At 43.1% G+C, this 25,691-nt stretch overlaps 10 protein-coding genes across 10 annotated transcripts; 3 read left to right on the top strand and 7 right to left on the bottom strand.

Moving 5' to 3' along the window:
- Positions 1–409: 409 nt before the first annotated feature.
- Positions 410–4,161, bottom strand: MONOS_18261 (uncharacterized protein; the record flags this gene model as incomplete). Its single annotated transcript, XM_067871264.1, has 7 exons — positions 410–670; positions 855–1,169; positions 1,217–1,572; positions 1,741–1,907; positions 1,975–2,100; positions 2,312–2,398; positions 2,477–4,161. The coding sequence occupies 7 exons, from the start codon at positions 4,159–4,161 to the stop codon at positions 410–412; spliced, it is 2,997 nt and encodes a 998-aa protein (XP_067720038.1).
- A 178-nt stretch (positions 4,162–4,339) lies between these two features.
- On the bottom strand, positions 4,340–12,773 carry MONOS_18260 (uncharacterized protein; the record flags this gene model as incomplete). Its single annotated transcript, XM_067871263.1, has 5 exons — positions 4,340–5,459; positions 5,509–6,653; positions 6,700–9,125; positions 9,194–11,413; positions 11,597–12,773. The coding sequence occupies 5 exons, from the start codon at positions 12,771–12,773 to the stop codon at positions 4,340–4,342; spliced, it is 8,088 nt and encodes a 2,695-aa protein (XP_067720037.1).
- A 1,439-nt stretch (positions 12,774–14,212) lies between these two features.
- On the bottom strand, positions 14,213–14,440 carry MONOS_13286 (uncharacterized protein; the record flags this gene model as incomplete). The annotated part of the gene is made up of 1 exon (XM_067865977.1): positions 14,213–14,440. The coding sequence occupies one exon, from the start codon at positions 14,438–14,440 to the stop codon at positions 14,213–14,215; it is 228 nt and encodes a 75-aa protein (XP_067720036.1).
- Positions 14,441–14,726: 286 nt separating this feature from the next.
- MONOS_13285 (uncharacterized protein) lies at positions 14,727–15,338 on the bottom strand (the record flags this gene model as incomplete). The annotated part of the gene is made up of 1 exon (XM_067865976.1): positions 14,727–15,338. One exon carries the CDS (start codon positions 15,336–15,338, stop codon positions 14,727–14,729), a length of 612 nt encoding a protein of 203 aa, XP_067720035.1.
- Positions 15,339–15,488: 150 nt separating this feature from the next.
- Positions 15,489–16,166, bottom strand: MONOS_13284 (uncharacterized protein; the record flags this gene model as incomplete). The annotated part of the gene is made up of 1 exon (XM_067865975.1): positions 15,489–16,166. The coding sequence occupies one exon, from the start codon at positions 16,164–16,166 to the stop codon at positions 15,489–15,491; it is 678 nt and encodes a 225-aa protein (XP_067720034.1).
- A 1,158-nt stretch (positions 16,167–17,324) lies between these two features.
- On the top strand, positions 17,325–17,708 carry MONOS_13283 (uncharacterized protein; the record flags this gene model as incomplete). Its single annotated transcript, XM_067865974.1, has 1 exon — positions 17,325–17,708. The coding sequence occupies one exon, from the start codon at positions 17,325–17,327 to the stop codon at positions 17,706–17,708; it is 384 nt and encodes a 127-aa protein (XP_067720033.1).
- A 314-nt stretch (positions 17,709–18,022) lies between these two features.
- MONOS_13282 (uncharacterized protein) lies at positions 18,023–18,250 on the top strand (the record flags this gene model as incomplete). Its single annotated transcript, XM_067865973.1, has 1 exon — positions 18,023–18,250. One exon carries the CDS (start codon positions 18,023–18,025, stop codon positions 18,248–18,250), a length of 228 nt encoding a protein of 75 aa, XP_067720032.1.
- Positions 18,251–19,503: 1,253 nt separating this feature from the next.
- On the bottom strand, positions 19,504–19,924 carry MONOS_13281 (uncharacterized protein; the record flags this gene model as incomplete). The annotated part of the gene is made up of 2 exons (XM_067865972.1): positions 19,504–19,547; positions 19,753–19,924. The coding sequence occupies 2 exons, from the start codon at positions 19,922–19,924 to the stop codon at positions 19,504–19,506; spliced, it is 216 nt and encodes a 71-aa protein (XP_067720031.1).
- A 59-nt stretch (positions 19,925–19,983) lies between these two features.
- MONOS_18259 (uncharacterized protein) lies at positions 19,984–20,205 on the top strand (the record flags this gene model as incomplete). The annotated part of the gene is made up of 1 exon (XM_067871261.1): positions 19,984–20,205. One exon carries the CDS (start codon positions 19,984–19,986, stop codon positions 20,203–20,205), a length of 222 nt encoding a protein of 73 aa, XP_067720030.1.
- Positions 20,206–20,766: 561 nt separating this feature from the next.
- MONOS_13280 (uncharacterized protein) lies at positions 20,767–23,929 on the bottom strand (the record flags this gene model as incomplete). The annotated part of the gene is made up of 3 exons (XM_067865971.1): positions 20,767–22,099; positions 22,221–22,305; positions 22,456–23,929. 3 exons carry the CDS (start codon positions 23,927–23,929, stop codon positions 20,767–20,769), a joined length of 2,892 nt encoding a protein of 963 aa, XP_067720029.1.
- Positions 23,930–25,691: the final 1,762 nt, after the last annotated feature.

The following is a 25,691-nucleotide window of genomic DNA, read 5'->3' as shown; positions in this document are numbered from 1 at the left end:
GCAATTAGACAATATTAGCGAGAAAAAGTAATTCAGTGTTTAAAATAATTGCACACATTAGCTGCTGCTTTGATACGAATGCCAGAAAACACCAGCGAGAAGTTTTGGAAAATGCCTTTTCACACACGCAAAATTTCCTTCAACAAAAAGTTTTTCTGTAATTTGCTCAACAAAACAAAAAGTGCGTTTGAATAATAATTAAATAAATCAAAATTAAATGGTGCCTTTTGCAAATGCCTTTGTCCAACGCTTTATGTTTGGATAAATCCAACGAAATTAAGAATAGTGCACCATTTAATTTTTGTTCATCTCCAATCATTCTTTATTCTGAGAAATATGCCAGCGTTTATCTTTCTTTTTTCCTTTTCAAGTGATTCATCTGTGGCTGCCCCCAACTCTCCATTCTGCTTCATCCACTGCTCCCTCTTGTTTGTGTTTCGCTTTCAGATCCAGAACCCAGCTTCACAACCCCGCTCCGCTCAATGTATTCTGACCCGCATTCCTCCGACCCTTCGCAATATGCAATTGCATCCGACACTGTCGCCATCGTGTACCCCGATGGCAAGCGCCCAACCAGATATCGCTTCACCTGCATCAACGATGCTCTCCTTTCTGGATTTCCATCCAACCCGTTTTCCACCGCTTCGCACATCTCTGATCCACGTATGCTCTCCATTCCTGGCCTCTCCCCATTCTTTTTATCTTCTCTCCAGCCGTCTCAGCCTCATACTCCCCAAACGGAATCTGCAGTGTCAAACACTCCCACAGCATCATCCCTATCGAGAACACCACCGTCTTCTTCGTCGCATGTTTCTTTGTTCCATTCAGCAGCTCTGGTGCCTTCCACCTCAAACACTTTTCTTGTTGTCTTCGTCATCCTCAAAGGCAGATGAGGGCAGAGAATCACTTTCAACATCACTTGCTGATGTCACAACTGTTGCTGAAGATATGGAGGACGAAGTGTCTGAGCCTGATGAACAATCTGAGTGCATGGTGATGCAGATGACCATGTGCTCGGAGAACAGCACAATGTGCGGACTCAGACTGCCCAGCGACTGAAGAGGGTTTTCCATTTCATCAAATGAATGGAGCGCTCCATTTGCCACCCAGAACAGGATTTGAGCTGCCATTTCTCTCTCTTGAAGAGTGTCAATTGCCATCTCCTTCTTCTCATTTTTCCCGTGCAACAACATAAACAGGGAATCCTCAAATCCACTATCAACTTCTCATGAGGTGATGAACAGGCCATTGCATCCACCAAGTTTGACATCGATGAGGTTGTCGGACACAAATCCTCTCCTCGAACAAACGTGGAATCTGAATCAGTTGTTGATGTGGTTGAAGTGGATGAAATGGAAGGTGATGGCGTTCTCTTCCTTATCTCTTCTTCTTCATCTTTCTCCAACATCCATTGAGGGATCTTATCTGAATCTCTTCCCAAAATGTATTCTGTTGAGCCACTCTCAGATAGAAGATGTTCAGATGACTCTGAATGTTGCAGATTCGTGTCATATATTCTCTTCTTCATCCTTTCCTCATTCTTTTCTCTGCATCCCTCTCTGCTCTCCTCCACTGCTCCTCAGGTGACATCTCCATCGTCACCATCTCAAATGCCTTCGGATCCTTTTGATATTATCATTCACAATCTCTCAGATCATCTGCTTCATTCTTTTCCTTCCTCCACCGAATAGCCAGAACAATAATGACCACAAACAGTATTACAACAATCGCAATGCAAACAATCAACAACCAATACGATTTCCTTCTTTCCTCCTTCAACAATCCTTTCATCCCCATTAGCTTTAGGCTCACTTCTGTTCTTCAGAATGAAAGAATCAGTGGACGATGGATTATTTCCGTCCCCAAACAGAATGCACACACTCACCTCTGCCTCATCTCCTGCCTCGCTAATTGTTTCCCGTTTCACCCCTCCCTTTAACCTCTGTCTCTGACACATATCCACTCTCATTAAACCCATATTTCTCAATCTGCTTTTCTTCTCCAATCTGCTTCACAATCATGAATGACAAGTTGCATGGGAGAAGAAGCTTCCCTTTGAACACAACCTCCATTTCTGCCTTTCTCATTTGCTTCAACACTCTCCAACACAGGAATGAAAAATGGTGATGCCCTTTCAGAAATAATCCCTTCAAAGCTGCACCCATCATTCAACATCCAAAGTGAGGTATTATCCTTCCATCCATCTCCTCCTTTCAGACTCATCACATTAAATGTTCCTGAATCTGAACAGATGATATTTCTTCTCAATGATGGGTAATTTGCTATTGAAGGGTTGTTATTCTCAAATAACCCCATTTCAATTCCAACACTTCCTCCACTCACAGTTATCCCTCCCTTTGAGGAGTTGCAGATTGTTGTGTCTTTCATCATCACGGAACTACTAGAAAAATCAACAATTGAACCATTCCATCTGCATGTTTCATTTTCCGCTTCATTAAACACTTTGTTGGATAACCTTCTTTGTGATTCTTTTGTATCGCATTCGCTTGAATTCCCATCCAAGAGGCAACTGTCCATCACTGCGTCAGAGCAGTTGCCCAATGTGATGAGCATCCCTCTTGAATTGTCTTGTGCTGAATTTTTGATCGAGCAATTGTTAAGTTTCATTTTTCTTCTCACGCCTGAGCACGACAGCAAAGAAAGTCCTCTTTTTGAGACGGTGACATTCGCCAATTCCAGATGATTCGCAGAAATTTCTCCACTTCCTGTGACATCAATGAGCGGATCGCTGGTTGCCAAGTCGCAGAACACGCAAGAAGAAACAACAAATTGGATAGGTGATGCAATGCATATTGCAGCCACAGAAAGCGCAACGTCTGCCACGCAGCATCCATCTAGAACACATCTCCCCGAGGCAATTTGAATGATGTGAAACGGTATTTGTGCTTGCAAACGAGCTTCAGCAGGTTCTGTGTGCTTCGAGCTGAACGAGCAGTTGACCATTTCCACCAATCCGCTGTCTGGCTCAACCAGTGCAACGTGAGAAGATGCAAATTCCATATCAAATACAAACCTCACTCTCGAAATAGTCACTGTGTTGGATGTCGATATCACACTCGCCCTTGTGCATTCGATCCTCGACTCCACTTCAACATTGCACAGATCGCGGCTTCTTGAGCTCAGGCTCATCTCGTCCAGTTCCACTTCCCCCTTGATCGCACTCTCCCCATCAACAAACATCTGACTGATGAAGTCCGCAGTCAGATGCGCCAGTCCATAATCTATGGACTGGCACGGCAGAGAGCGTGTGCCACACTGCCGTTCATCCACTCCACTATTGCCTGACACGATGATTGTGTCGCTCTGGTGGATTGTGATGAAGTCTATCAGATTCGTGCTTCCTGTGTGTTCTGTGGCATCCGACCCATATATCGCATTCAGCCGAGCATAGCTCTCTTCCCGAAGATCGAAGCGGAACTGAGTCTCGTTGATCTGGCACGAGATGTTGTAGCACTCGACAAATATGTCGTTCCCCACCCCTGCTGTGTTTGCGCTGAAGCTCACCTTCTCAAACACAAAGCTCAGCGCCCCTCTTTCTTTGCTCTCCAGATACACCCCTCCGCCTTTCCCGCTGTTGCTCTCGCAGCTGCACCGACTCATCGTTGTCTTCACCATGCTAAGCCTTCCTGCTTTGTGCAGTCCAAACAGCATCCCCCCTCCCTTGTCGCTTGTCTCTGCTTTGCCATCCACAAGCAAGCAGTCTCTTATCCTCACTGTGATCCCCTTCTCGCTTTTCGACACAAGCACACTCGCTTCATTGTCGCTTCTTTTCATCCCCCTCAAACGAACAGTTCTCCATGTCCATGCTGCTCGCTGCATTCCCATCGTTTGTGCTGTGCTGGGTACAACATTCCCCACAGATATCACACATCCTCCTGTTTCGTTTAGCGATGAAATGTGCATGTTCGATAAGTTGCACTCGGCACCCACCTCCTCAACCTGCAAAACACTTTTGCCCACACAACTCGAGTCCATCGACAAGCCATTCACACCAAGCACACCGGCATTGACATCAACAAACACGCACTCAAACCCGTTGTTCAACTGTGCTTCTGAGTGAAACGCGCATTCTTTAATCCATAGCTCCCCACCCTTGTTAGAAATAACTGCCCTTGCTGTGCTCTCAAACCCTGCTGTCATCAGCACCTTGATCTCCCTCAATGAGAGCGATACACTGTTGCAGATGAAATACTCCAGTGGCCCTTCATATGCCTTCTCCAAGCGCAAAACCGCCTTGCCGCTTGCCTCTCCCCAGCTTCTGCATTTTCGATCTCATATCTGGTTCCGTCGAAGGCGTCTCGTATCGGCGTCGACCCTGCTATTCGCAACGCCTTCGCTCCTCGCCTTCCTTCACCTGGCTGATGCCTTTCCACAGTGTTCTGCATGGCTCTTTCTTGCTCCCGCACCGAGCAACATCAAACCCTTCGTTGGACACATAAACCTCACTCGAAGTGTACGAAACAAGAAACACAAACAGATCGATATTTGTGTGGACTCCATCGCTCCCCACAAACAGCGTTCTGTCATCTTTCATTGTCGAATAATCAAACCTGTATGTTTCTCCTCTCACTGTGCTGTTCAGATCTGCTGCCAAGATAAATGCATTCTTCCCCATCCAGGCCACATTACCTCCAAACACAACATCACTTTCGAAGACAAGTCCATTCTCGCTCGTGCACTTTTGGCTATTCACATACAGGAACCCTCCTTTCCCTCTCTCTGCATTGATTAAACAGAATGATGCATTTGTTGATCTGGTTACAAGCTCATCTTCTTCACTCAGCTCCACTTTTGCAACACCTCCTTCAGCACCTGCTGTGTTCTTGATGAATGAGAAGTTGTTGCTTTCAAGCAGCACAGAAGATGATATCAAAAATGGAGTCACACCAAACATGCAGTCTTGCAGAGTGCACCCTCTCATCGAGCATGTCCCATTTGTTGTGACAATTAGCGAATACTCAACAACAGCCCCAGACTCCATGGCAAATGTGCAGTTATTCAGCTGAAGAATCCCACTCGATGTCACAATTGATTTCACCATCGGCTCAAACGCCGATGGCGTTTCCATCCTCAATGATTGGAGCATCAGCGATGCCTTCGATGCCAGAACAGACATAGCGACACTTCCTCTGATAGTCTCTGCAAATCGGATAACCTTTTGCGGTATTTCATCTCCTTCCTTCCCCAGCCCTTCAATTCTCAGTGCACTAGAAAATGCGAAGAAATCCATGATTTCTCCTTTGTCCTTCACCCACAATCTCCCCTCCCCCGCAATCCCGCTTCTGTCAACATGCCCTATCCCGCTCCAAATTGTGCTGCACGCATATGCCTCGCTTCCGCACCCTGCTGTATCATACCCTTCTGCAGACACATACACTTCCCCGGCCTTCCTTTCAACAACAAACAGCCGAAGATCCACACACTCTCCAAAATACTCTCTGTCCACCCCCCTTCATATCAACTCCAACCCCATCATCCCCGTCATACTCAAAGGCCAGTCGAGCAGCTCTCACACTCTCATTCAGCACTTGACACATGATAAATAAATCATTCCCTTCATGTGCCTCGTTGCCTTTGAACTTCATTCCAGACAGCAGATAGTTTCCAGCGCATCCATCCCCCAATCCCATGAATATCCCTCCTCCTCTCCCGCTTTCTTTCTCCGTCTCACACTTCGTCATCCATGACAGCTCCACTGAAAATGCATCCTCTCCCTCCATTTCGCTCTCCACGCATCCACCCCTGCTGCTCTGTGTCCTGATCTCTTCAAAAACACAGCGCTCACATATCCTCAGGCGCGATCCCTCTTTCGATGTGATCAGTGCACCTGCATTCGTCCTGCATCCCCTTGCGGTTGTGTTTTTCAACACAACATCAGATCCCGCTCTTCCGTCAATCATCCCTTTTCCGTCTGTGTCCGCACTGTTAATGCTGCTGTTCTCAAAAGTCACACAACAGCCCCTGCATGCAGCAACCCCTCCTCCAACAAATTCAACCCCACTGATTTCTGTCCTGTCCATCCGAACAACCCCACCTTTCCCAATCACAATCCATCTCCCACAGCTGTTTGTCCCACTTTCTGTGCACACAAATGCGCAATCGGCAAATGAGCACTGCCCAACACCGACTTCCACAACTGACTGTTCTTCAGATGCTCCAGAATAGGCATCGGGGAGCACAAACAGAAGAAATGAGAATGTCATGTATGTCAGTGCTTCCCCTTGCACAAGCTCAAACTTTCCGCTCTCTTCCACACTCACTTCCTGTTTCTCCCCATTCCCTTGTATTGTCAGCGACTTTCCCTCCCTGTTGATCACTCTCTCCACACTTGCTGCTCCATCCAACTCCATGATCACATGAACATCCTTCAGCCGCTCAAACCCCACATCCACAGACACACACGGGTTTTCTCTCAGCCCGCAGTTCTCCCCGGCATTCCCTGTGCCACTCACAAACATGTATGAACTCAGCGATGGGAACAGGTAATTAATGATCGAGTCTTCCTTTCCCGCCTCTGTCAGCTCCGCCACCCACATCTTCTTCTGTGCTGTTTCGTTCGTTGCAGATCCATACCACAGTGCTGGCAGAATCACCAGCCAAGGCGAGTCGCACACCAAAAACACATCCTCCCCCTTTTCTGCAACATTGTTTGTGAACTCGTTCATCTTCATCGAATACTCTATCTTTGTTGTTTCCAAACACCACATGCACCCCTCCCCCCTTTCCGCTGTCCGACGGCACCCCACATCTGTCCACTTTGTTGTGCTCAAACACGAACTTCCCCCCATCCCCCACACTCACCATTATCCCTCCTCCAAATGTGTAATCTGCTTCGCACTCACACCTCTCAAACACACAGTCCTCAATCTCCCACGCTCTCATACTCCCCACTTTCCCACTCATCACTCCTCCATTCCCTTCATATCTTCTCACCTCGCACAATGTGCTGTTCCTCATCTCCAACCCCACATCCTCTCCAATGTCAATCTCGTTCCCATTCCCAAAATTCGTCTCCTTTATTGTCGTGTTTCTAATGCTCACAATCTTTCCTCTTCTCATTTCCAACACACTCCCTTCATCTTCTCTCCCCGTGTTTCGTATCGTCGCCTCATCAAGTTCCACTTCCACTTCGCTCCCATCAGTAACAATTAGCCCACATCCTCTCATTGTCACTTCTTCAAATCTGCACTTCACAAGCTCCATTTTACCTCCTTTCCCCTTCAAACATTCCACACACATATTCGATGCTCCTGCCTCTGTACAAAATGAGCATCCTTCAAATCTCAGAACACCATCGCTGCACATGAACAGACATGTTCGGGCTGATCCCTCAAACGACCAAGCACAAAACATCAGAGAGCGAAATGTGATTTTCTCCTTCGTCTCAACCAAGCATTCTTTCGCTCCTCCTCCAACTTCTCCTTCTTCTCCATCGCTTTCTTCTCTCATCACAATACGTTCCATTTCCACTTCTCCGTCAATGACCATTGGCTGCATATACAGTATCATTTCTTTGTGAATCGTGAAAGTGCTCATCAGCCGCAATGCCGCTGCTGATCTTGCCCCAAACACCGCTGCTCCTGCATACGGCACTGAAGAGCATGGAAAGTCGGAATACCCGCAGCTCGGATAGTCCATCCCGCCATTTTCCCCATGCACATACCCCACACTCGGCTTTTCCCGAAAGAAAGGCACAATAGGGATCAGCTCTGAAACCCTTCCGTTCTCGATCCCCATCAGCTCGCTCAAATTCGGATTGTCCTCAACATCTTTCACAAATGAGAAACTAAATGAAACCTCATTCACCACTTCCGGCAGATTCTTGCACTCCACCATCACATTGCTCCCGCCATGCGTAGCATCGTTTGCAGAGCCATCCACCCCAAATGTCACCCCAATAATCCCAAAATCTCTTCCCCCTTCCTCACATCGCAACAAAAGCCCCCCTCCATAGCCTCCAACACGCCCTTCTCCACCTGCCCTGCATCCCCCAACATATGTCACATCATCCCCACCCCCAATCCTCACCTTCCCTGTTCCTTCCACAACCACATTCATTCCTCCGCCACACCCCTTTGCTGTTCCACAACCCTCTATCCAAACATCACTCATTCTCATCTCCTTTCCGCTCCCAATAACCCCATTCACCACACTCCCATTCCCATCTGCCTGCATGATCCCCTCAAATGTGCTGTTCTTCATTTCCAGCAGCCCTCCTTCCCGATCCCACACAACCCCTCCCCCAGAATTGCTGCAGTGCTTCACACTCATGTTCACAGCTGTGAACGAACCCTCTGATGTGTACACAACAAGCCCGTCTGCATCTGTGATCCGAACATTGCTCATGTTTATCGAGTCAAGAATGCTCGCCCCATTGCCGTTCGAGCTGATGAACGAAATCCCCTCAAACTCAACAGACTCGATGCTGAACCCAGTGATCGAAAGACGCCCACTGCTCTGACTCACAAACGAACACTTGCATCTGCCAGCAGATGAGCCACACACAGCTGAGCAGTCTTCGATCCAAAGCTCGCTTCTGTCTCCGCTCACCAAAAATATGCTTGATTGTACCAGTGGCAGTGCTGCTGGAAGGACACACAAGAACTGATAAAACCTCACATATGAGTCAATCCCAATCATGCATGTCCCGCTCGATTCATTCCCAACCATTTCCATTCGTGTCTTCGAAGCTGTCCCACAGAAGTCGTATCCCTCACTTGCACTCAGCGACACACTCTCTCCAAACAGATACGAGTCGCCAAACGCCAGAGCATGCTGTTTCCCGATCACCCTCCTCACAGCATAGTCCACACACTTACATCGGAACTGCTCATGCCCACACACAACCACATCATGCCCGTCGTTCCCCATGTGCATGCATGGCGGATCATCACACAGATAATACATCAGCGGAATCGTCAGATCGCTCCACTTCGAATCCACCCCCATTGCTGCTCTTGTGCTTCCTGTCAACGGAATTGCAAACAGGATGTGTTCTTTTGTGACGCTTGCTTTCAGGTCAGGAGATGCCACAAACAGGTCAGCTCCGTATTCCGCTTGGTTTGCCTCAAATGCAAGGGTTGCTGACAGCTCAAACAGCACACCTGCATCCAGCACATTCAACAGCAAACCCCTCCTTTCCCGTTTGTCCCGCCTTCTGAGGGTGCCTGACATCCTTCAAACCGTGTCGACGACACATGAAGCTCACTCGAGACATCCAGCATAGCATATACTCCTCCTCCACAGCTTCCATCTCCATCCACTTTGCAGGCGCTGAATGAGCAGTTCTCTATCCACACGCTCTGCTTCCTCCCACACAATTCATCCAGCTCCAGGCACGCCCCGCCTCCACCGCTCCTGCCAATGCTCATGAACGATGTGTTTTTCATCTTCAGCGATGATCCCTCTGCAAAATGGATCAGCCCTCCCGACCCCAGCACAACATTCGCAATAGTGCTGTTGTGGATTGTGGTTGGGCTGCTTGTTGCCAGTTCAATGATCCCTTGGCTTCCACTTCTGCCCTCGCTAACTCTCATCTGGTTCATCGTCATCTGGTCGACGGTGCAGGCCCCGCTTCCATTCACAAGCACCACATAACTCCCAAACGTCACTTCTCTCTCGCCTCCACAGCTCACCCTCAGCATCTGCACGCTCCCTCCACTCACACTCACAAACCCGTATTCCACCCCACTCCCACCCCTGGCCCCATCAATCGCACAGTCGATGAATTTCACATCGCCTGCCGATGAATATACAAATGTCGAGCGGCTGCCGATCGAAGCCCCCAGCTCAAAGCTGATGTTCGTGAATGTGGCTGTGACGCTGCTCATCACCAGTGCATCCTGCACTTTCGGTCCTGCTGCCTCCACTTTCACTCCCTCACTTTTGCTGCTCGCATCCACCTCATACGGTCCTTTGTCCAGCTTCGTCTCCTCATCAAACACAAATGTCTCTGCCAGCCTCAATATCCGCTTCGAGTTCGGGAACCGATATGTCCCAGCGCTTCCGATCGTTTTGCACATGTAGTCTGCAAATCCACACAGCCTGAAGTCCTGCCCCACTGCCTTCCCACCCACATATGCGGGTGGCTGGAACTCCCGCAGAAACAGAACCAGTGGGACAATCAGCACTGCATTGCTGCTCTCCATCCCACTCAGCTCATCAAAGTCTGCTCTATTTACCCCGGTCTCCGCATTGAATCCGATTGAACTGCTGTTCACAGCTGTCGACAAGTCTGGTGCTGCCACAAACATGTTCCTCCCTTTCCAGGCCTTGCACTCCCTGAATGTGCACTTTTTCACACTGAACTCCCAATCACTTCCCGAGCACAGAAGATACACCCCTCCTCCTTTCCTTTTCGCTGCCTCTTCCAACTGGACACAGCACCCATCAAACCCCACTTCCAAATTGCCTCCTATCCTCACATAGCCTCCAGACCCCAGCGAAACAAACACCCCTCCTCCGTTCCCACCTGTGCACACACAGTTCTTCATTGTTGTGTTTTCCACACTAACCTCACGCTCTCTGCCCACACTGACAGAGAAAGCAGCCCCATCTCCATCTGTGCGCGTGATGTTCTCCAGCGTCACATTCGCCAAGCTCGATGCTCCAGCTCCAGATGGCTCTTTCTCGCTGAACACCACCACAGACAGCACCATGTTCTCAACCCTTGTGCTTTCCATTCGCATCTGAGACTGATATATCAAAAAGGGTGATGTGCTCACCACCAAGTCTGCTGTTCCCACATCCTGCGAGCTGATTGTGATGCAACACAGCGAGAGTGTGCCTGACACTGAAGTCATCTCAAACAGCCGCGGTGATGGTGATGCCCTGGATGTGTGCAGTATCTTCATCGAGGCGGCACTCAATGCCCCATCCCCGATCCTCACCATTGCCGATGACCCTCCCATCAGCTCCGATTTCACTATCGTCCCGCTGTCCCCAAACCCATTCATCACAATCGTCTTTCTCCCCACCTCCACCGTTCTTGCGATCCTGAATGTGCACTCCGCCAGCTGCAGCCGCTGCTCCCCAACTGAGCTTGCCTGATCCACTGCATATTCCACTGTCTTGCACCCATCCCACTCGTATATCCCACATCCAACCTCTTCTCTTCCCTCCGCATCCACATATCTCCTCAGAATCCCCACACTCAGCCACTCGTTCTTTGTTCCAAATCGAGAGTGCCACACACTGCTTCCACTTGTCTTCGTTGTGAATGACGACACACTCAGCACCGTGGTCTCTGGCATATATGAAAATGAGTCTCGTATTGACACATCATCTCCATTTCCATCTCCTGCTGTGTTGTTGTGGAAGAAACAGAAATACAACCATGGCTTTTCTGAAATCGTTCCATATGCATCCCTCCAATAGATAGATATTGCTCCTCCTGATATTTTTGTGAAACCATTTAAAAATAAACTTTCAGATATGGAATATGGCTGAAACATATTGTGTAAACAAATGAAAGCGCATGTTGTCAGATTTGAATCTGAAAGAGTGAATGAACAATTACAAACAACAGGAACAGTTAATTCATTATCAGAATGGATTACATTAAAAGATTGCAAACGAAAAGCTCCAGAATCGCTATTTGAACAATTATTTGAACATGAATTCCCCATTTTTAAATTTGCAATTCCAGTAAGCATTCCAAATGATCCAGATCCTCCGGAACAGTTAAATCCTTTTGAATTCTGCAAAGAAACATTGTAACCAGGATATATCATTACTGCTCCACCATATCTTAAGCAAATACAATTGTCGAAGATGCAACTGTCAATAACAACAACTGTCTCTGAATTTCCATGAATGCCAATGGCACCTCCACAAACTGATAAGTCCCAATCCTCTGAGCTTTCTGGAGTCAACGCTGATGAAACATTATGCCATTCACAGTTTGAGAATGAGTGTGATCCACCTTCAAAAGTCTTTCTCTCCATGTTGCTGTTCCCAGAAAATGATGTTTTGGCACAGTTCATGAATGAGTTGTTGAACGATTGGAATGAAGCACCTGGGGCATTGACTGACTCAAATACACCTCCATCAAATGCATCATGCACAGACACAAAAGAGCAACTTTCAGCTCGTGTTTGCAATCTGTGAAATCTATAGGAATTGGGAAGGATGTGATGCTTGCAAGAAGAAATGTTGCAGAATATGGAATTTCCCACATTGACCTCGGCAAGTGATGGTGAAGAAAGAAATGGCGGGGATGCAACTGAGATTGATGAAAACAGTGACTGCTCAACAATCAGCATTCCAGTTGATGATGTTCTTTTGGAATATCTGTTCTCATGCTCTTTCGGAGAGCCAACAAGAGAAGGCGAACTGATCTCTTTGTTTTCAACAATCAGTGTGGCATTCATCAAGTGAAGGCTAGAATCCTCAACAAGGAACGGATGTTCATTGTGGCTGCTTCTGTCAACAATCTCAATCTTGGTGCCTTCAACATCCGATGAGAAAACACAGCAGACAGCACTTCCATCTCCTTTCTGCACAATTCTGATGTTTTCCAATTCACATGTTGAATTCGAGAAAATGATTGATCCTTCGATTGTGCTTTTCCTGCTCCCAATGTTGATGTTTACCAACTCATCAATTCTTTTTAATTCATTTTTCTCTTCATTGAATGTTGACAAAATAGAATGTGTATTCAAAGAATCTGCAATGAAAATCATCAAAATAACATTTAACGATTTGAATTTGTTGATTATTTTCATTTTTTTCTTTTCCTTTTCGTTATCCATATATTGAAATAAACACTAAGTTTGGGTTTTGATCCATCAATATTCTTGAATTTTTATCCATCCAAAACAAATTATGTGAAATTTCTTTGTTTCACATGTTCAATTTCAATTAATTCAAAGAGATGAATTTTATATTTAATGTTTGAAAAAGTTATTGATGTATTGTCAGTTATGAAATGAATAAGATTTCGGAATTAATTTCATATTCATCATTAAAAAACGTTTCATTGGGTTTCAACTAAACTGACACTTTTTTAAAACCCAAACTATTTTATGAAAATTCGAATTGCTCGATGAATTTCAAAAATAAAATTTCAATTATAAAGACAATTATTTATCGGTGTATAACGCATCTGGTTATATGCAAGATATCGAGATTTTGTTGAATTTTTGAAACAAAAAATTATTTTTGTTTTTGACATTATGGCTTCTGATGAATTTTTCTATTTTCAGAAAACGATACAATTCAACTTTTATTCATAAAACTTATTTTTATTCAGATCGAATGCATAGAGACAGGATTTGCTCCGAAATAATGAGTTTGATCTTAAATTATGAGTGGTTTGAGTGAAAAGCTTCGCCCTATCCCAAATTACGTGGAAAAAAGGGCGAGATAAAAATCAAAACAATAACATTAAAAATTATTTCATAAAATAATGCATTGTCCGCTTCACTTCACCACCTTCTTCGCCTTTTCTCCGTGGTCACGAAGACCAGAGGGCAGGGGACATTGCCCCTCGGAGCTCTCACCTGCAGGCCGTGCAGGGATCCGGTGAGGCGAGTATTCTTGGAGCAGAAAGAAAAACCACTCTCGCTTTCGCGAGGCGTGGAAAAGAAAACTGCGTGTGATACGCTTTGCCTCCCGCTCTTATGTTGGTCCAGCAGAGCAAACCCTGTCATCGCGCACTGTTTGGACAGATCTGACTCTTTTGTGTAAAAAACAATCGATATCGTATTGATGAGAAAGCTTTTGATTAAAACTGTTTATTCATTCTATTTGTACATTTCCAGATTCTAGACGTACACTAATCACTTCGGGCGTTTGATCTCCAGTTCTCTCTTTCCATATCTCGCCCTTTTTTCTCTTCATCTTCCTGACAATATGTTTCTCATTTTCGTACCCAGCCACCTATCGTCTCTCCATCCGCATTCGTATTTTCTCGGAGCAAACCTGTCTCACTGCGTTCTATTGATACGCAATAGGGCGAATAAACGAATGCAAGGAGCAGGTTTGCTCCTCAATAATGAGTCTCGAAATCCCTTTTATCTCTGTATGTGTGATCAAAAACCACTTTCCTAGCACACTCTAGCGCGGCGGATGAGTTGAGACCGTGTGGGTGATGGTGCGGACCTCCTGCTCTACATCCGCTCCCTCTTGGGATATCTTTGAGGAGACATCGATCTGGCCCTTGCCTCCTCCTTGTTATCACCTATCTGTCCTATGCTTCTTCCACTGCGCTTCCTCCGATCCTTTCTCTCTTCTTCAGCGGAGTTGAATCCTTCTCTCCCATCAGCTCACTAATATTATTGGGGATAGTGGAGGGTGCCTTCTGGTAACTCGGTTGTCCGGGTGTTGAGCTTCGTGACTGAGCCATTTCACCTCTTCTCACTTCTCCATTGGCAGCTTCTTTCTTCCTCTTGATCGCTTTCTCGTAAGCTTCTTCCATATCTCAGATCTCGCTTTGTGTAATTCCTCTGTGCGATCTTTCATATCTGCATCTGCTATCTCCAGTGTCCCTTCCTTCGTGTCTCCGCTCTTATCTGTCTTATAATCTTCTCCCATCTGGAGTACTGATCCACCGATTGTCTCCAAAATCTATCTCGTGTCTTGAACCGGTTACACGGTGTTATGTATTTGGGCTTCTCTAGAACCTGGTGCCCATCTCGCGTACACATTGATTGCTTTCCAATCTGCATCTTGTTGTCTTGCCATGTGTGTTATCACAGCGTGTCTTATCGAGAATGCGGAAATGAGTCGGGTATTCCGTTCTTTCTCAGAATAGCCACTAATTCTTCTTTGATCCTCTGCAATTTTGCAGGTTGTCTCTCGCTGATATTAAACCACACATATTCGTACTTAAGGGTCGTCTTCACATAGTCCATCCAACAATGCAGCGCCCACACTGCATCGATACGTGGGTTGGGGTGTTTCCGTATTATAACTTTGATAATCTCACCTCCCGACGTCTTGGTTCGTACTTGTGTATGGACCGAGTTATCTTTAAATGTCGTTGTCTCTCTTCTCATTCTTTCCAGCTCTGCTGGCCTTAACGCTACAAAAATCATGGTGAGGATGAGAGCTCTCCTCTGGAGGATTTGTGGATCTGTCATATCGTGGGTGGCTTCTGCCCATTTAATGATAATTGTGAGATCCCACATCGTCTTGCACCGTTTGCCCTTTCTCGACTTATCTCCCACACAAGTCTTAAGAAATATTTCGATGTCTTTCACATCAATCTTAGTCTCTCTAAATAGGTTAATAGAATCAAGAACTTTCCGAACTGTCTGATGAATCGCTCCACAAGACAGATTAGTATTTGAAAGCGTTTCATTGAATTCTGCCATAATCCATTTTGCATCTTTCTCAATAAGGTTTCTGTTTCATCCATTCTTTCTCAATCCAAAAATTGTTTAAATTTTTCTCAGCGTTCTCTTCGTATCCCTTTCGTTCTTTTGCTTCTTTAGTATTGCTGCTGCTATTTCCTTAGCTCCCACCTATTCTCCCCATGTTAAGAAGAGGTCTCTTCCTTGTATATTCTCTTCTCCAGTGTGATGGATATCACCTCTCCTGGGGGTAGCTTCCAGCATTCCCTTCTCATCTTCGCTCCCGGTATCATGCACTCCTGAAAGGTCCCCAGGGTCTTTATCGAATGCCCATGCTGCAGTAGCGGGGTACAGGTCTGCCCCCGCCAGGCTGGCAGAATCAGAATCGTCAGATTCCTCTGAGCTTCGTTCATCTTCTCTTTCATCACTCGTCCAATGTTTCTCAGGAACGGGTGGACTAGCACTATGTCGTCTTCTGGTGTTCCTTTCTCTCTCTTCCTTCTCACGGAGGATAGTCTCCAAGTACTTCCGCAGGGCACCGGCGCAATCTGTTCTAAAATTGTATCTAGTATTCTCGGTGCGATTATCTGTAATATCTCTGCGACTTTCTCCCCCCTCAGTGCATAGTCCGGCTTTTTCGCCATCCGGCTGAGTGCATCTGCTTCCGTGTGCTGTTCTCCCGGGAGATGTTCCGTCTGTAATGTTATGTCCAGGCTGTTCAGTTTCTTCTCCAATGCTCTCAGTGTTGGAATGAGCGATGGCGCTCCCCTCTTCTTCTGTATCGTCCATCTCGTGGACATGTTGTCTGTCCTCAGACGAATATGGTCTATCTTCTGTTGTTGCAGCCATGCTCCCTTCCTTTCTAAAGTCCTCAACACTGCTCTGGACTCCTTTTCGTTTATCGCTAACGCACTCTCCTGGAGGCTCCAACTCCTGTGGACATATATCTTCTCCTCTTTGTTCTCTCTCGGTATTGTTAACACTGCGCCCCATATCAGCACTGACTCATCCGTTGTTAATTCTGCTGGTCTGTTCCTTCTTTTCAGACTCCTTGGTCTGTTTTCTTGTAGGGTCTTTCTCCAATGTGTTAATTCTCCCAGAATCATTGGGTTGACTATCACGATTCCCTTCCAGCCTCCGCGGGCTATTGCCTGCCTCAGTATGTATTGCATGCGCTTCATCCACAAACTCGCTGGTGGGTGCTTCAGCCTCACAAAATTCAGCCTCCTGAGGAGTGCTGCTAGATCCCTCGTCTTTAGACTCTTCATTTCCTTTGCCAGTGCTATCCAGGTTCGCACATCCTCCAAGAGCAGCACTCTCTTCCTTTCTTGGAGTGTCTCTTTTATCTTCTCTGAGTTCCACAACCATCCCAGAAACTCCACATTCCTTGTGGGTTCCAACTTCAATTTCTCTTCCGACAGAATCCATCCCGGACTCCTCAGGAACTGGGCTATCTCCTGTGAGATCGATCTTAACGCATCCCTGTCTGGATGCATGAGGAGAATGTCGTCCAGATATAATACAAGCTTTTCCTTCCACTGTTCTCTGATATATGACGCCGCCCGTCTCATTGTCTTCGTGAAAACTCTGGGCGCATCCTTTGCCCCAAATGGCATCCCCACGTAAGTGTAACACTGATTCTGAAAGCTGAAGCACAGATAGGGACTGAATTGTTCGTCCAGTTTGACGTGCTGGTATGCACTCGATATGTCGAGAGTGATCATCCAATCGTTTTCCTCCAGGAGTTCCACAACTGTCTCCTGGGAATCCATTTTGAAATGCTTTCCCTGAACCTCCTCGTTTAGAGCTCTGCAATCCAGGATCTTTCTCCACTTTCCGTTCTTCTTCCGGACCATAAATGTCGGGTTGAACCACTTCACCTCCGATTCCTGTATGGGCTTCACCACTCCTTCCTTCAATTCCTCCTCCAAAAGGGATAAATAATTTTTCTTCATTTCTGTCTTCCTCGAAAACTCCTGTTTGTGTTTTCTCTTCTCGAATGAGATTATGGACTGGGGACATTTCCATCGAGCTCTTATTCCACAGCTCACTGGTTTGTCTCCCCCAATCTTCTTCCACTCGCTCAGCCTGTTCACTAGTCTCAAAGGAAGTAGCTCCCTCAGTGGTCCAATCACTACACTCCACTTCACTTCTGGAGTCTTGTGGCCATATTGCATCTGTGTATTCTCTTCTCCTTCGAGAATATCTGCAATAACTGTCTTCGAGCTCACTTCAAGGGCGCTCCCAATTGGGGACTCGATTACAGTCCCAGAAGCTCTCCAGACTCCCTTCTCTTTCTCCTTCTGGGATCTCCGATCGTTCTTCTGTCTTGTCCTGAGGGAATATACGAAGTCTCCTTTTGTACTCTCTATCCATATTCCGATCTCGTGATCTTTTGAAGTTTCTTGTTCTCTTTTCTTCTCGTGATCAAACATAATCACACCATCTCTGATAATCTCCTGCTGTTTCAAGTTTTCCTTTTTCATTTTTATCTCGCAATGAGCTGCGGTTTCTTTTCGTTTAGTTATTTCGCTGGAGCCTGACCCTCTCTCTTTTCTCTCTGTCTCGCTGCAAAGAACGGCTCTCTCTCCTCTCTCTACTCTCGCGACCATTTGTTGGCTCCAATTGTTGATTCCATAGATGTCTCTCCTTGGGTCCTTGGGGGAGCTGGTGGCAATGGTCCCGTAATGGGGACTGTCTTTCCCATGATTGTTGGGAGGAACTGGGCCTGGAACTGTGGCGTTCTCTTCTTTCACTTGAAGTCCGTGAAGCTCCTGCCGTATCCCCTTCTCTGGAGCTGTCTGTATACAAATCCTTGGGTGCTCCTTCCCGAACTGTATCTTCTCGTAAGTCCACCTCTGGCTGTTGTGTGCCCGAAACCTGTTGTGGAGTCTGGAAGTGCACCGTATCCTACTGCATCTCCCTCTGCTTGAAAAAAGCTAGTACTCTCCACCAGCTTCTTCAGGTTATCCGGAACCTTCTTGGACATTCCTCCTTCTAAAACGCCTTTCGCGCTTTCCCAACCCGATTGGTGTATAACCTTTAGTAGGTTAATTCTGCTGACACCGTCTGCGATAAGTGCATAGCCGCAAAACAATCTTCTCAGTCGTTCCTTCTCCTCTTCCATGAGGTGCGCCTTCTCCAATTCCTTCAATGTTTGTGATGCAATTGCTTTGGCTGCTTCGAAGCCCGATTCAAGGGCCGGCTGGAGGAGCTCGATTGCTCGACTCGCTTCTGGTCAATATTTTCTGCCCTTTGCTGTGATTGCTGCGCTGGCTAAAGCATTCCTTCTTGCATCTGCATGTCCCGTGAAAAAATTCTTTTCGGTCACTGGGATATAGGTGTTTAAGAAATCCTCGTCCATTCTTATAGAACCAGCTTTGCAAAAATCCATGAATCTTTTCAGCTCACCTGCTTGTCTCCGGTGTGTCATCCATTGCATTTGAAAAATACCAAAAAATTTTTGTGAGTTTTCATATTCTTCCTAAAATTCTTGTTCTTCGGAATCCCAGTCGCTGTCATCTTTATCCTCCAATATCTTCATCTCGCTATTTGCACAAGGATCTCTCGAAAGGTCCTTGCTTTTTCATCTCGATCATTTTCTGAAAATTTGTTAAAGACATCTTGTCGCTCGATCTCAGCCGGGATCTTCTCCTTTGTAGCTCTCTCTTCTCCTTTTTCATCTGTATCATATCTGAAACTTCGGTCCGCATTGACTTCATTCGGCTCCGAGAGAATTCCTCCAAAATATGTGTGATTATTTTTTAAAATCATATTTTTTCATTCAAAAATTTCGGTGCAAAAATATTTTTTGAATATCTGTAAAACAATTTGAAAAGAGAAAAGGCTTATTGAATGCATTTTGATCTTTGATACGGAAAAACCATTTGTTGTTTTAAAAAACAATTATCAAGCTTTTTCTCTTTTGAATTTAAATTTTCTTTCAAAAAACTAACAATCTTTGAAAAATAAGAACCCCGAAAAAAGATATGATTTCAATAATAATCATCCATATTTTCCACTCTCATCAGTCTGTGTACAAGATCATATTTCTTTCACTCGCTGTTTCTATTTGATAATCTTACAGGTTATTGTTCCATTTCTGATGCGGACAATGATATCTCAGGAAATGTGAGTATTGGCGAAGTTTGATCTGAAACCACTCATAAATCATGATTTATACTCATTATGGAGGAGTGAACATGTTCCCTGCGTTTGTGGATTCGCGCTCTTGCGAATCAGAGAGCCAGACCAGAAGATATTTTTGAGAGTGTCATTCAAAAGCAGCTCGGCTATCCGGTTTTCATACTGCACTGGGCTCCTTCCCTTTTGTAGGTATTTCTGTTTCAGCCGCCGCTCAGTGCAAACGGAAATTAAATAGCTTTCTTCTGTTTCTGCTTTATCATCTTCCTATTCCACAGCCGTCACATCAAACCAAACACACGCATCACAACTGTCTCAGCTTCCTTTCTTGACCTGTCTGAAAGAAGGTCACGCTGAGCAACTGAGTCTGTTCCGGACAGCGTCAGAGGAGCTTTTGGAGGAGATGATGAAAGAGCTGACAGGAACATATCCTTTCCTTCAGTAGGCACACGAATGCCTCTCATTAAAGAAACCCTGCCAGTTTGCTGCGCTGTCTTCTTCGCATGCGCTGCCGCTGAAGCCGATGAAAGTGAGCGAGTTTGTCTTTGCAAAGCTACCAGCGCTGCCAGAGTCTCAGCAGATGTTTGTGAGCGGAGCAGAAAGAGAAGGAGATGTTGAAAGGGCGAAAGTGCAGGAGAGAGGAGGAGCAACAAGGACACTTCTGAAGCAGCCAAATGGATTCAATTTCAGGACTGTTTGCGAAGATGTCATTGAGAATATGATCCATGGCTTCGTTTCAGGGTGAACTGACGAGGAGTTGAATGCTATCTGAGATAAGTTGCTGTGAATTCTCAGTTTTTGTTGGTTATTTTGTTTTTTTATTATATATTATTTTATTTTCACTTTCATGTCAAATTAGCAAAATTTAAGAAAAAATATAGAAATTTGTTCTAAAAATAATAATTTCTTTTGATGTGAAGTTATGAAATCAAATAACAATTGAAAGGAGTGTTTTCATCAATACATATAAATTTACAATAAAACGGAATGCATTTCAATAAACAGAGAACAAAACATAAATGTAAAAATTAATCAACTTGTAAGTTCATGGGCTACAAACAAAAAATCATTAAATGAAGACAAATAAAAGTTAAAACATTTCAAATAAAATGGATAATTTCTTTTGAAAAAAAAATTAAAAAGAACTCTTCATCAACAGTTTGATTTTTGTTGCAATAAAAACAGCTTAACTTTGATTTTTCGTTGAAAACAAAAATGCTTCATGGAAACGTGCTGTTCATTCGATAAAACATTTCTTCAATAAAATAAAATATTTCGCAAAACAATCTTTGAATCCTTTGAATGTTCATGATGATCGCATTTGAAGATTTGGACCTCTTTGCAACACTTCATAATTGAAATTGTAGAACGTTCTTTTAAAGTCGTCTTTCGGCTTTGTTGGAATTGTTCCTTTCATTATCCAAAAAGGCTCGAGACTTCTGCCTTGAGGAAATGTTTCCAATAGATCTCTTATTCCTGTCTCTTCCAATAAATCTTCAAGTCTGCAATAGAGAAGCGTTCCTGTGTCATCTTGCTTTTGCACTTCCTCTTCATCTTCTGTGAAATCTAACAGTTCGAATTCTGAATTCTTGTTTAGTTCCTCTCCTGAAATTATTGAATGTGGAATGCACTTTTCAATCTCCAAATTCGAGATCCCATTCCAGTTTCTGCAAAAATTGCTTCTGAACATGTACTTTTCAAAAATTGTTTTATTTTTCATCCCTTTTATTTCTTCGTTTGAAGACCCCTCCAACTCAAGGCGAATCTTGCGCGATGGCAGAGAGAAGAGGGTGGCAGCTTCGCGAATCTGAATGATTCCATGCATGAGCAGCTCCGGAGAGCAAGGTGACAAGCCTGCCATCCACTCCAGCAATCTCGTCACATACCCCGTCTCAAACGCATATGGCAGCTCTTTCACAGTGTTCATAAGAACAATCGCCACAGCTTCGCATATCGTTATTGGCACAGACTCCAAAGAAGATAGAAAGTAATGCCTGTTCTCTGAATATTTAACTGAAGCTGCAGCGCGCACTGGAAAGCGGTACGAGAGTTTGGACATAAGAAATCTAAAAAATGGACGGAGGATAATTTCATCTGCATAGCTCTGGTTTGAACTAATTGCAGACAAAATACAGCTTGTGTTGTGGTTGAGACGATACGCTGTCAATGAATAATGAAGTTGCTGAGAACGCAGATTGATTTCTTCATAGTTACGTGGGATAAACACATCGAAGTTAAGTCCAAAGTTGAAATTAGAAATGTGTCGAAAAGATAGTGCTGCCCTTACTGAAAGAGCACAAATGTAATTTTCAAGTGACTTGTCGTAATCACTTGCTGTCAGGCAATTCTCGAAGGAAGGTTCCAACGCAGAAATCCCAAGATCGTTTGGAAATGATAGGAATATTTTATTTAACCTCAACTCGTCGTTTTCTGAATTGCTCAGAAATTCGATAGGTGATTGTGAAAGTGTTGAATCATTCGATTTTGCTTCTATCATCTCCTTTTCAATCAAGCAAAGATCAGACACGATCTGCTCTTCAACAGAAGGCAAACAACGAAAAAGCATGGAATTAGGCATCAACGAAAATAGCAGTTCAATGCAGCTGCAAGCCAAAGTGTTGAACCGATTCAATGGAAAACTTCAAAAGAACAAAGAGTTGTGAAAAAATGTGTTATTATCCAAAAAATGAAAATTCAAATAAAAATTTAACAATAAAAACATAAATTTATTTCTCTTCTTTCCGAAATCATCCGTCATACTTCTTCAGGCGATTCAAGCGATCAAATAGCTTTGTTAATATAAGCTCTGGAATTTCTTGATAACTGCTGTTGCTGCGTTGATTAACTGCAAAGATAAGAAGAAAAAGATAAAAAGAATATTTCCAACAAATACACACAAAAAACACACATAGAAGCAGCTGGAAAAATACAAATAAAAAAGAACAGCATAAAAAAAAACCAAAACAACTTCGCTTTTCTTTTCCCGAAATCATACCATTCAATTTAAAGAAACGAGCCAGTGATAAAAGAGTTTCCTGAACTTGCTTCAAGTTTTCAGTTGTATCACATGCTGTCAAAGGGATGCTCTTCTTGCAAGTATCACAACTTTCAGCATTTGCAATTGTATCAGCGTAGGAACAGTCTTTATCTTCTTTTTCTTCTTTCTCTTTTTTGTCCTCGGTTTTTTCATTTAATTTGTCTGGCAAATTTTCAGACTTTCTTTTCCTTTTCTTTTTTGCTGCTTTCTTTTCCAGTTCTTCTATCCTCTTCTTCTCTTCCTTCTCTGCAATTTCTTTTTCTTTTAATTCTTTTGTTTTCTGAGACAAATACTCCTCTTCAGCTCCTTCTGGCAGCTCCAGCCCTTCTGACAGCAACATCAGCATTCTCTTCGGAACAAGTGTCGAATATCCACAAAAGTCAAGAGAGAAAATAATTCGAGCTGCTTCAAGCCGAATATTCAGAGGAAGGCGAACGTGTTTCTCATTGCTGCTGTCTCCATAACACTGTTCTGTGGCTGTTGACGAAGAAGAAGAGGAAAGAAATGATTCACCCGATTTATCGTCTTCGATAATTATCAAATCTTCTTCTCCTTTGGGCATTTCTATTTTTTGATTCTTCTGCTTTCGTTTTGAGTCTGTCATTTTTTTGATGTTTTTCTTTGTTTGAGTTGCTGTTTTCTTCTTTGATTGTGTTTCCCTAGTCTTCTTTCTTCGAGTCATTTCGCATCCATGGTCATTTGAAAAGTATTTTGAAATAAATTCTTCCTCGCTGTGCATCCTGGAATAAAGGTAGAAATTTTGATACTCTTTTGCATTCTTTTCATGAAGCTGACTTCTTTTTCGCAAACCCAACGCTATTGCAAGAACCGCATGTATAAAGTCGAGACTTCTTAGTTCCTTCGAAATATCAGTGCAAAGCTTGTACGTCAAATGCTTAAGCCTCGTCATGCAGTGTATAATTGCGCTAAGAGTGAAATGCAGGCAATCAATCGAATCACATTGAACTAAAAGGATTTTAATTCCGTCAAAAAACCCCTGTTCAGCCATCAGGTTGAACTCTCCTTTTTCTGCCAATCTGGCAAAGTGAAATAGTATTTTCCCAAAAACACTCAAAGTTTCATCGCTTTCAGATGCTTGGATCTGTTTGACAATTGCAGGAATAGCCTTTCCATCATTTATAATGTCGTGGAGAAGAGGCGATGTTGAATAATATGAAACTCCAACAGTCCTTCTTATATTTATCCAGTTATGAAATTCATGTTGTTCTCTGGCATTGGTTGAGACTTTTTTTTGCTTTAAAGCGCAAAAGCTGTTAGAATATGATCCTGGATTTAAAATAATCTCTAAAATCGATGCAAAAACTCTCATCTCTTCTTCATTATTTGTGAAATTGAAAACGCTGCTGCATGCTTTTATCAATGAGTGCAAAATGCTTGCAGGAACCACATCCATTTTTCCTTTGTATTTCATGATAATGTCTTGAATTTCATTTGAACTTTCGAGTAAGTTCTGATGTTTAGTCAATGTCGTTCCGCTGCTAAAAAATGGAAAAGCAATTTTAATTGAGAAAACGTGCAAACGTCAATTTGTTTGTCAATTCCTCCAATCTGTCAATAGCTGTTGAATATCAGAAATTTTGGAAACTTAATTTATAATAACAATCATCGCAAACATTTGCTTTTCTCTTCATTCATTTTTTTGTTCTGTCACATTCAAATAAAATCATGAAAATGAAACGCATTTTTTGAAACAAATGAAAAAATGGAAGCAAATTGTGAATTGTCCGCATGAAAATTAATTTTAATGAAACAACAATTAATAATTGAAATTGCTATAAACCCCTGCAGCCAATTTTATAGCTTTCCCTTTGCTTAATCTGAATGCTAAAAAAGACATTTGTGAGAAATATTTTGTTTATGGGGCATGTTTTTGTAAAATAGAAAGAGATAATAAATAGAAAATTTTATACCACTCAAGATTGTCTTTTTATTTTTCTTATTTTATTATTATTATTATTATTATTATTATTTTTTTTTTTTTTTTTTTTTTTTTTTGTTAACTTTCGTTTTCTTGCACGAGAAAACATGATTTAGGTTCAACTTTAAAAATTAGACGATATCACCAATTGGCACTTTTTTTGTTGAAGCCTGCCAGCTGCTGAAAAGTGCTGATTGGCTTTCAGTACTTCAAAAAACCTTTTTTACATGTTCAACAAAATTTGTTCACAATTTGTTTTTTTTATTTTTGCTTATTACACATTGAGAAATTTCGTTTTTTTGTGAAATTTGAAAGGACTTTTACCAGCCAACCAGGCAACTCCCTAAAAATAAATGACTCGTTTTGAATAGCGTTTACTTTTCAAGATTTATTTTATAAATTCTTTTTTGAACGAACAATTTTTTTCGTTTTATTTTTTCGTTTCATTTTTATAACATTACATTAAAGCAAATTTATTTATATCTTTGTTAATTTAAAAAAAAAAGTTATAAAATGATGTGAAAAATTAATAATCAAATAATGATGAACATTAAAAGTTGAGAATCAAAAATGTCTTATTGTCAAGAAAGGACAAATGATACCAATTTATTTTTATTAATAATCAAAATTTTGTTATGAAGTTAAGCTGGAGACAAACACATCACTAAAATGAATCCCTTTTTACACAATTCACTAAAGGAATGTTTATTATTTTTGATATAGGGGAAAATACAGACTTTCAAGCTTTTTTGCACTGGGCATCGAAAAATTGCTCAGCTCATGACATCGTTTTGCTTTCTCAGATTTCAAAATAAATATGATTTTCATATCCGAAAGCAGGCATCTTCGAAATCAAAACATAGAGAATTGTGACATTTCGAGTATGTCAGAAAATGGACACATTTTTATTGAGTTTTTTGATCTGAAAAAATCAATGAAATGTGCATAATATTTATATGAAAATGCATGAAGTGAAATATTTAGTCAAATATACATATAAATATTTTTATTTAATTATCTCTTTTCATAATATTTGCAACGAAATAAATAAATTTGCTTTAATGTAATGTTATAAAAATGAAACGAAAAAATAAAATGAAAAAAATTGTTCGTTCAAAAAAGAATTTATAAAATAAATCTTGAAAAGTAAACGCTATTCAAAACGAGTCATTTATTTTTAGGGAGTTGCCTGGTTGGCTGGTAAAAGTCCTTTCAAATTTCACAAAAAAACGAAATTTCTCAATGTGTAATAAGC

This window comes from Monocercomonoides exilis, assembly GCF_001643675.1.
Source record: "Monocercomonoides exilis strain PA203 chromosome Unknown scaffold57-524287, whole genome shotgun sequence".
NCBI classification, from domain to species: domain Eukaryota; phylum Preaxostyla; order Oxymonadida; family Polymastigidae; genus Monocercomonoides; species Monocercomonoides exilis.
This window is presented reverse-complemented; position numbering and strand designations above follow the sequence as displayed.